This window comes from Salvelinus fontinalis, chromosome 25 (genome assembly GCF_029448725.1).
Source record: "Salvelinus fontinalis isolate EN_2023a chromosome 25, ASM2944872v1, whole genome shotgun sequence".
In the NCBI taxonomy this organism is placed as follows: Eukaryota; Metazoa; Chordata; class Actinopteri; order Salmoniformes; family Salmonidae; genus Salvelinus; species Salvelinus fontinalis.
Genome location: NC_074689.1, coordinates 14445530 through 14455633, shown reverse-complemented (window position 1 = coordinate 14455633; position 10104 = coordinate 14445530). Strand labels below are relative to the sequence as shown.

The 10104-nt window shown below is 40.5% G+C and overlaps 2 protein-coding genes across 6 annotated transcripts in view; one reads left to right on the top strand and one right to left on the bottom strand.

Moving 5' to 3' along the window:
• Positions 1–176: 176 nt before the first annotated feature.
• Positions 177–2852, bottom strand: idi1 (isopentenyl-diphosphate delta isomerase 1). Of its 2 annotated transcripts, none has more exons than XM_055881338.1 (5): positions 2611–2852; positions 2109–2287; positions 1498–1590; positions 1251–1381; positions 177–1012 (listed from the first exon to the last, which is right to left on the bottom strand). In XM_055881338.1, exons 1-5 carry the CDS (start codon positions 2757–2759, stop codon positions 695–697), a joined length of 870 nt encoding a protein of 289 aa, XP_055737313.1. In that variant the 5' UTR covers positions 2760–2852; the 3' UTR covers positions 177–694. The 2 variants fall into 2 exon arrangements, with proteins under 2 accessions (XP_055737313.1, XP_055737314.1); XM_055881339.1 differs by having other exon boundaries at positions 2109–2284.
• A 52-nt stretch (positions 2853–2904) lies between these two features.
• Positions 2905–10104, top strand: part of LOC129822862 (WD repeat-containing protein 37-like) — a 31030-nt gene continuing 23830 nt past the window's right edge. Inside the window, exons 1-5 of one of the 4 annotated variants that reach the window (XM_055881336.1) lie at positions 2905–2994; positions 4092–4226; positions 4804–4991; positions 9511–9607; positions 9932–10027. In XM_055881336.1, coding sequence (XP_055737311.1) covers positions 4845–4991; positions 9511–9607; positions 9932–10027 — 340 coding nt within the window. In that variant the 5' untranslated portion in view covers positions 2905–2994; positions 4092–4226; positions 4804–4844. Of the gene's footprint in view, positions 2995–3182; positions 3534–4091; positions 4227–4803; positions 4992–9510; positions 9608–9931; positions 10028–10104 lie in introns of those variants that run through there. The other 3 variants (XM_055881334.1, XM_055881337.1, XM_055881335.1) reach the window with 3 other exon arrangements.

Below are 10104 nucleotides of genomic sequence, written 5' to 3'. Positions count from 1 at the left end.
AGGTTGAGGCATAGCAGTTTAACACATTCCTGAAGAAAAAAAACACACTAAATGAGCCTTTGAAACTAACGTGGGTGTTTACTGCCACCTACTGTTCAATGGTGTGAAGTGCATTGTCAGAGGTATCTGGCTCTATTTAAGAAAATATTTACTGGACAATTCTATTACTTGTAAAATTATTTGATTCCCTAATTAGATATTTTATTGAAGTCAAACGCAACAAAATTTTTGCTTATTCATATAATACATTTACATTACAATGGGAAATGGGAAACAGTGCCAGATCGCTAAAAACAACATTCATAACAACCTTAGCCTAAGTGAGTCAGGCACTTGTATAGCTACTACATAAAAAAAATGCTATACAGTACAAGCTATACAAAAATCATACCTTAATACAGCCTCAATCATTCCTTTTTTAAACTGGGTCAATTCCATTTGATTTTCATTCCTACCACGTTCTTTCTATTCAATTTACAGAAATCAAAAAAAAAAAAGTATCAACTCTCAAACTCTAGTAAGACTAAAGTACCCTACATCCCTCATAGCAGCTTTCCATGTAAACCCTACACAAACAATGTCTACATCCCAAATGGTACCTTATTCCCTATGTAGTGTACTGCTTTTTACCAGGGCCCCTAGGGAATAGAGTGCCACTTTGGGTGGTAACCAAAGATTCACATCCTACGCAGAATCACATCCTGTGTATTTTGTCATGATCCATGAACTGTTTGAGGTTCTGCAGGTTGTCCCACCACTGGAAGAGGAAGGTCTCTGCGATGAGGCTGAACCAGGGCGTGATCAGTAACTCGTTGTTCTTGGCCTTCTTCAGCATCTCTTTCAGCTCCTCTTTGGTGACATAACAGTGGGTCTTGATCTCATTGGGGTCTGGGTTCACCTCTATGTCTTTCTGCATGAAGAGGATGTAGTCGATCTCATGTTCCCCCCACACACCGTCTGACTGGGCCTTGTAGTGGATACGGGTCAAATAGGTCATCTCCTCTGGTGGAACCTGAGGGTGAACCATTGGACATGATCAGAACAAAGGGCAACTATTATCAAACATACAGTAGCTACACCTTACATATCTCAAAGCTCTCAAACACCGTCTCAATACTATATACTTCATAAAATAAAGCCAGTTGCACTTTAATTTACTGTGCACAAATTACTAGATATTTACTAAGAAATGACATGATGAAATGGTTAGTACATTGTAATAACCTGGGAATAACCTATGAAAGCTGTACCTGATCCATGGGAATTCCCAGCTCGGCTTCCAGTCGTCTTGATGCAGCTCTCCTCACCCCGATGGCCTCTAGCTCCTCCAGCTCACTGGATGTGTGTAAGGGGTGACTGCAGCATGTGTTGGTATAACACCCTGAACAGAAACAGGGAGGGAAACATTCATTATTCCACTACTGATCTGATGACTATAGCTATGGATGCACACAAAAGTTACATTAGTGATTAAGAGTCAGCGGGTGGTTTACTGACCTGGAAAAGTGATCTTAGCATCAGATCTCTGTTGTAAGAGCAGCTTGTCTTCACTGTTGAACAGGAAGACGCTGAATGCACGATGCAATAAGCCTGGAGCAGAAGAAATGATCTGATTAGTTACCATTCAACATGACTGTGAGCTGCATGGCTTTGCAACACAGCTTTCATGTGTGTAGTATATAGAGAAACTGTTATAGTGGGTTAAATTATCTACATTTCATATCTGACTACACTTTAATATTAGAGTTAAACAATGTGCAATCAAGTATTATGAATTTCACTGACTAAGATCAAGGTGAGGCGAATGATTGAACTCACATACAAGGCATAAAACTTAAGTTAGACAGCATTATTATTATTATAGACGTATAGAGCTTTGAGAAGGGCGGACTGGCTCTTGATCACTGCGTTTTGGGGCAATTTGCCATGCGGCCCCATGGTGACAGAGAGCACAGAAATTAGGGCAGGACCTGTAATGCGGTTGTTTATTTTATCCTCCATAATTACTCCATGTCAATGTGAGTTGCAACAATGTTGACCAACTTGAGAGACACGTGGGGTATATATCAGCAATAATCGGACACATAACCATAGGGCTGTCACTCTACCTTTGTCAATATTAGAGTTGAGGTGGCAGTTCTTTTTGCTGTCTGCTCCAGTCTTCTGGTCGTTCTCGTCAATAAGGATACACATCTCTGCCAGCAGCTGGACCTGCTTCTCGTCCAGGTTATCTGTATTTACTTCAGGCATCCCGACAGCAGACCCTCGCAGCTTTCTCACCTCACTGCTGAGCAGAACAACAATTTGATTAGCGGATGGGCGCATATAGCAGTACAGGTTTCCGACCTACATTGGAATGAATTGGTTATTGGTGCATATAACATTATATTTAGACAGTAGAATATTTGAAGATATAGTTGAATTCAAGTACAGTAATATGAGGCAAGAAGGCTCTAAATACATGCCTATGTAGGCTATTAATAGAAGAGGCGCATGTAAACGTTTAACGGAAGCACAATACACAGACACGAGAAACGATGCGTTTGCTGCTGCAGACAATAGCAAAAGAGTAAACAAATGCATACATGTAAGTAAAAAGCCAATACATACCTTGATATATTCCTCAAAGAGACAGACCTGGAATGAAATATAGGATTTCTTGTAATGCCTAGTCCTCCAGAAACAGGTATATTTGGCTTTAACAAAGCACGTCCCTCACTGGACACCACCCGAAGCACCGCCCACAAGCCGCGCACCATCGCCAGACCAAAAACGAAGACCAATCAGATAGGATGGGGTCGCCAACACGCCATCGAACCACCTCCCGCTTTCAAGTGGAATTAAACCTTGGACAACGACCTATCCACGTAGAATACGGTCTACACAACCGCTGATAAGAAAGCACAACTCCTTATAAATGCGCAATGCAGTTTCAGCCCTAGAAATTATGTTTTACTTACATTCTGTTTCCGACGATTATCAGTACACACATTGGTAAGTCTCCTTGTAAATTTGCTCATCGCTGACGTTTGAGTTGATCATTGGTTCTTACAGAAACGCGAATCGTATTGGCTAGTGATGGGAAACGTATGCCTTATCACATGACATAGCAGCACTCGTATTGGCTAGTGATGGGAAACGTATGCCTTATCACATGACATAGCAGCACTTGCGGCATCTCTCCTACTCAGTTTTATGAAAGCTACACCAGCTAAAACACCTGCTAAAACAGTCAAACGTTTTAATTTGCAACGTTTTAGCTACTCACAATAGATTAGAGATTTGTCTGTGTCCCCTAACTGAGATATCTCTACGACTGTCAAATCAAATACGTAACTTTTTGACAATTCCTTGATTGCCTTTCTCGTCCACCAAAGCCTCGCGTTGCTTGTGTCCCATGACGCTTGATTCATGAGCGGTGATGAGCCGACTCGTATCATAAACCCGAGAGTCAATTTTCTGGAAATATACGTGCTCTCTCCCTTTATTTTTCTACGACCTTCAAAAGACACTTGCGTAGTTACCTTTATAAAGTAAGTAGCTTAGTTAGAGTACTACTGTGTTGAAAAAACGACTTTTCAGAGCCAGTTAGTTAGCTTTGTAGATGGTTAGCTAGCTAGTAGCGTAGTTGGAAATCGAGGCTAGCTAGCTGCGTTCTCCATCTGAGTATGTACTCCAACTAACGTTAGTTAGGTACCGGTAGTATGGCCTTAATATATACGGCAGCCTTGCTAACCATAGCTACTGCATGAAGGCCTGTTTGCATGACTATAACAGGTCGCATGCAAACATTATTAGCCTGCTAGTTTGCGGGTTCTAACAAGCTAGTTACATGCCATTGGTAGCTAATTGACTGGTTCTCTCATAGCTAACTAATTCACATAGCTAACAGCTAACAGTAAAGCAACTCAAAATCAAACAACCGATGCAGCGTCATCTCTATCAATACGTTGTTTTACATTTGTTGTGTTCTCATTGCTGTCTTGTCTCTTTCGAATCCGAGTGTGGAAGTCAGATTTATAAGCAAATTGCTCTCCAGATCACTCGTTTGCCCGTTTATTGACATCTTGTTTTTCCATCTGTCTGTCTAGCCAGTGGTGTCTTTGAAGGCTTTCTCCATCAACTGTGGAGACTAGGCTACTGGCCACCCACATCATTGTGATCACCTTCATTACCTGCCAGTTTAGGATGCAACGATGTACTTGTCATGCTGCTTCTCACTAATGGTATGCATCCTTATTTCCATGTCCCAGGTTGTGTCCATAATATCACCCTATTCCATATCTATATAGTGCACTACTTTTGACAAGAGCACATGGTTTTGGTCTAAAGTAGGGTATTTTATACTAGGGAATAAAATGCAATTTGGGACTAGTCGTGCTTTCTTTGGCTTTTGAAATGCTCAAATCTTTTGCATGATCATGTTGAATGTCTACTGCTCTAGTCTATGGACAATTTACTCATTCTCATTGTCCTGATAACTTGCCTAGATAGAGTGAATGCTTACTATCCTGTAGCTACACTACAAGGGAAGTGTATTTAACAGCAGTGGTATGATAAGAACAATAAAGCCTCTGGCTTAGTCTCAAATGGAACCCTATTCCCTTTATAGTGCACTACTTTTGACCATGGCCTGTAGGACTCTGGTCAAAAGTAGTGCACTATATAGGGGTCTATGGTTGAAAGTAGTGCACTATATAGGGAATAGGGTTCCATTTAGGACAGCCATTCTCCAGGCGCCAGCAGAGAGCAGTAATTTGAAACCTGACAGCCAGGGTTGAATCATGGGTTGTGTTTGCTCAGCCTCAGGTAGGAAGTGAACCGGAGGACGTCACAGAGGAGGGATGCCTGTAGAGAGTGGAAGCAGTGCCGCCGCCCGTCACACCAAGCAGAAGCGCAAGTCCCACAGCCTGTCCATTCGGCGCAGCAACAGCACTGACCAGGAGCAGCGCACAGTGACAGGCATGCAGAGAGAGATGCTGGACGGACAGGTGAGCGAGCTGACTACTGCAGTAAACACACACAAAGTAAACAGTAGACATGGTAACTTAATACACATATGCTCTATCTCTCTTTCTCTAAAGCATATGAACGTTTTAAAAAGCAGTTGGTTTGTATCTGTTAGCTGTTAAGATTTAGTGATGTACTACTGAAATTGAAACCATTACAGTAAAAATTTAAAATAGCCAAAAGTGTTACTGCCATTCAAAAGTTTGGGGTCACTTAGAAATGTCCTTGTTTTTGAAAGAAAAGCAACTTTTTTGTCCATTTAAATGTCAGCAAATTGATCGGAGGTACGGTGTGGATATTGTTGATGTTGTAAATGACTATTGTAGCTGGAAACAGCAGATTAAAATAGCCATGGTGATTATCATGTCAATTGTCAACCTGTTGTTGATGGGAGGTTTGTTTGTGTGATATTACCAGGGAGTGAGGACAGTATCTGATGGTTTTTGCGACTTGCTTTCTACCTGGTGTTGTAACATGCTTTAAGTGAGATGTACTTTCTCAGAGAAAGTGTAGACATACAGTACCAGTCAAAAGTTTGAACACACCTACTCATTCTGGGGTTTTTATTTTTACTATTTTCTACATTGTAGAATAATAGTGAAGACATCAACACTATGAAATAACACCTATGGAATCATGTAGTAACCAAAAAAGTGTGAAACAAATATATATATATTTGAGATTCTTCAAAGTAGCCACCCTTTGCCTTGATGACAGCTTAGAAAATAGTACAAATTAAGAAGAACCCTTAAATGAGTATGTGTGTCCAAACTTTTGACTGGTACTGTGCATCATGTTTCTTGGGGACCGAGGTGAACATAGGTGTATATTTAGCCTATTTTTATTTTTATTTTTTTTAATGGAAACGTGTGTAGTTAGTCAAGTGTGTACACAGTATGTGTGTAGGCTAGTTAATCAAATGTGTGTGTTGTTAGCCATGGTAGTAGCCTATTAAAAAGAAACCTAAGATGAAAATATTCCTTCAGAGAAGAGTACAAAGACATTGTCTGCCAGAGTTACTGAAAATACATCAATGTTAAATTATTGACTCAATACATTAAATAAGTGAATTAGCCTATCTCTATTTACAATTCCTGGCTTAATATTTAAGTCAAATAAGTTAGTGATTAACCATACCTCCACGATCAATCAGATAGTGTCTCACATGTAAGGTCTATTTGGAATTCAAAAATACTCGGACACAGTCGATTTGTCTCTAACAGCAAGACTAAGAGCTTTTTGATGAGACAGACAGTCAGGCACCATCCCTGATGCAAACACAGTGTTTGCTACCTCAGTCAGTGAGATAATACATCCTAGGCGTACTGTTTGATCAAGACCATCTTATCATTATACCAATAAAAAGGAAGAGGACAGCAGTACAGTACAGAAACTGAAATTACGTTAGAATTTGTCCTCTCAGTGTTTTGGGCGTTGTTAATAAATTGTGTAGGCTAGCCTCACGTGTGAGTAGTCATGACGAATAAGCATAACCTAGACCTAAGTATACTGAGGTGATGTTGTTTTCAGGTGACTGGCATCGGTTCTCTAGACAGTCCCTCTATAGCCTGTCATTGGCCTGTCTATCCATTCTATTTGCTCTGAGCATATAGTAACTGTACCACATGCTGCTGTTGTCTCATCAAGTTTTAATGACGTCCGCTTGTGCAGGTATGAGTATTCTTTTCATCAAGGCTCTCTCTCCATCTCCAGTACCTGTTGGCTCATTGTTGACTGTATCCATCCGCCAGCCAATGTATCAAATCAAATAAAAATATTTGGGTCACATACATGTGTTTAGCAGATGTAAGTGCTTGTGCTTCTAGTTCCGACAGTGCAGCAATATCTAACAAGTAATATCTAACAATTTCACAACATATATCCAATAAACACAAATCTAAGTAAAGGAATATTTAGACAAGCAATGTCAGAGCAGCATAGTGCTGAGTTACCGCCGCTCTGATATCTAATAGTTCTTCCCGGCTGTATGTAATAGCACATAACATCTTCTGGGCTAACAATGTAAGAAATAATACATGAAAAACAACATACTGCAAAGTTTTCTAAGAACTAGAAGCGAGGTTGCCCTCTCGGTTGGTGGCATCTTGGCAGAATCTACTGCTACACTAGAGGTTAGGCCCTCATATCCTTTCACGCACTAACCAAGGAAATCTTTATGCACATGATTGAGCAGCTTTGAAAGACTTAAGGGGCTGACTGTTTGCTGCAAATTGCCTTTAAAAAAAAAATGTATACATAGGTTGTTTACATGTGCCGTTGACTGAATGGCGAGAGAGTGGTTAACCTCATTCTCACTGACTCTCGTGGTCTTGAACATCTTTGTGTGTGGGTTTGTGTCAATTTAAAGACCTGAGAGATAGGCTATTTGGTTTCCTCATGTCATGTTACAGTTTAGTGACTAAGCTACAGTGGAAGTCGGAAGTTGACATACACCTTAGCCAAATACATGTAAACACATTTTTCCCAATTCTTGACATTTAATCATAGTAAAAATTCCCTGTCTTAGGTCAGTTAGTTTCACCACTTTTATTTTAAGAATGTGAAATGTCAGAATAATAGTAGAGAATGATTTATTTCAGCTTTTACTTCTTTCATCACATTCCCAGTGGGTCAGAAGTTTACATACACTCAATTAGTATTTGGTAGCATTGCCTTTAAATTGAACATTTTGGGTAGCCTTCCACAAGCTTCTCACAATAAGTTGGGTGAATTTTGGCCCATTCCTCCTGACAGAGCTGGTGTAACTGAGTCAGGTTTGTAGGCCTCCTTGCTCACACACGCTTTTTCAGTTCTACCCACAAGTTTTCTATCGGATTGAGGTCACTGCTTTGTGATGGCCGCTCCAATACCTTGACTTTGTTGTACTTAAGCCATTTTGCCACAACTTTGGAAGTATGCTTGTGGTCATTGTTCATTTGGAAGACCCATTTGCGATCAAGCTTTAACTTCCTGACTGATGTCTTGAGATGTTGCTTCAATATATCCACATAATTTCCCTTCCTCATGATACCATCCATTTTGTGAAGTGCACCAGTCCCTCCTGCAGCAAAGCACCCCCACAACATGATGCTGTCACCCCCATGCTTCACGGTTGGGAGGGTGTTCTTCAGCTTGCAAGCGTCCCCCATTTTCCTCCAAACATAACGATGGTATTTATGGCCAAACAGTTCTATTTTTCTTTCATCAGACCAGAGGACATTTCTCCAAAAAAGTACATTCTTTGTCCCCATGTGCTGTTGCAAACCGTAGTCTGGCTTTTTTATGGCGGTTTTGGAGCAGTGGCTTCTTCCTTGCTGAGCAGCTTTTCAGGTTATGTCGATATAAGACTCGTTGTACTGTGGATATAGATACTTTAGTCCTGTTTCCTCCAGCATCTTCACACGGTTCTTTGCTGTTGTTCTGGGATTGATTTGCACCTTTCGCACCAAAGTACGTTCATCTCTTGGAGACAGAATGCGTCTCCTTCCTGAGCAGTATGACGGCTGCATGGTCCCATGGTGTTTATACATGCGTACTGTTATTTGTACAGATGAATGTGATACCTTCAGGCGTTTGGAAATTTCTCCCAAGGATGAACCAGACTTGTGGAGGGCTACAATTTTTTGGCTGATTTCTTTTGATTTTCCCATGATGTCAAGCAAAGAGGCACTGAGTTTGAAGGTAGGCCTTGAAATACATCCACAGGTACACCTCCAATTGACTCAAATGATGTCAATTAGCCTATCAGAAGCTTCTAAAGCCATGACATAATTTTCTGGAATTTTCCAAGCTGTTTCAAGGCACAGTCAACTTAGTGTATGTAAACTTCTGACCCACTGGAATTGTAATTCCGTAAATGATTAGTGAAATAATCTGTCTGTAAACAATTGTTGGAAAAATGACTTGTGTCATGCACAAAGTAGATGTCCTAACCGACTTGCCAAAACTATAGTTTGTTCCCAAGAAATTTGTGGAGTGGTTGAAAAACTAGTTTTAATGACTCCAACCAAAGTGTATGTAAACTTCCGACTTCAACTATATGGATAGCAGCAGTTTCAGTAGCTGTCAAAACCGTATGACTTTTCATGGTGGCCTACTTTTCTTTGCATAGTTTTAATCTGCGTACACGCAAACTGTTCACTGGGAACTGTCAGTTGTAGAGAATGGAGATACTGGTAAGTCAGAACAAAAGGTAGTTTAATATTGTTTTGTAATGAGACATTTATGGCTGTGTTCTTGTAATGGACTACTGTCTGTTGTAACTTGGTTTTACGGTAGTGACATCTGTGTTAGTGAATTTACTTACTATAGTTACAGTCAGTGCTACAATTGTGTCTATTTTGCATCAGTTACAGAAAACAATTGCTTGTCATGTGATAGATATTCGCCTGTCAGAATGTGAAGTTGTTTAATGAAACTGCTTCCCTTTTTCCATCCAATGCATACGGAACTGCTGTTTATTTTATGACGTTGAAGTGAACAGTTTTCGTTTGTTTGCAGGACTCCAAGTTGCCCCTATCCTTGCGGAGCAATCTACTAGACCTGTTTGGCCAGATAGAGCGGGAGTTTGAGAATCTCTACATCGAAAACTTAGAATGTAAGTGATAACAAGAGGGCGTGTCATGTGTATTTAATGTAACGCACAAAATGGATGATTATTGATAAAAATGAGTTGCCTATTTACATAAAGACAGTAAATGATCAATGGATAATGTTATGGAGGTATTGTAGGAAGGAACACCTGCCCCATTGCGGGGACTGATTGGCTACCACAGTCGTCTATCGCTCGTCCACCGGTTTGTTTTATGTTTGTGGGGTGAAATACTGATCTTGAGGAAGCTGATTGACTTCCTTGTGGTTTTGTAGTGGCTGTCTGTCATCTCTGTTGTCCGATAACCGTGTGTGTGCGCTAATTCTGTAGTGCGCCGGGAAATTGATACACTCAACGAGCGCCTAGTATCCGAAGGACAAACCATAGACGGAGGAGAGCTGAGCAAAGGAGCTCTGAAAGCGAAAGGTACAGTTAACCTGAAGTTTAGTATTTAGTCTTCACTTGAGGAATAATAAAGTTGTATTGCATTTGGAATAGGCTTA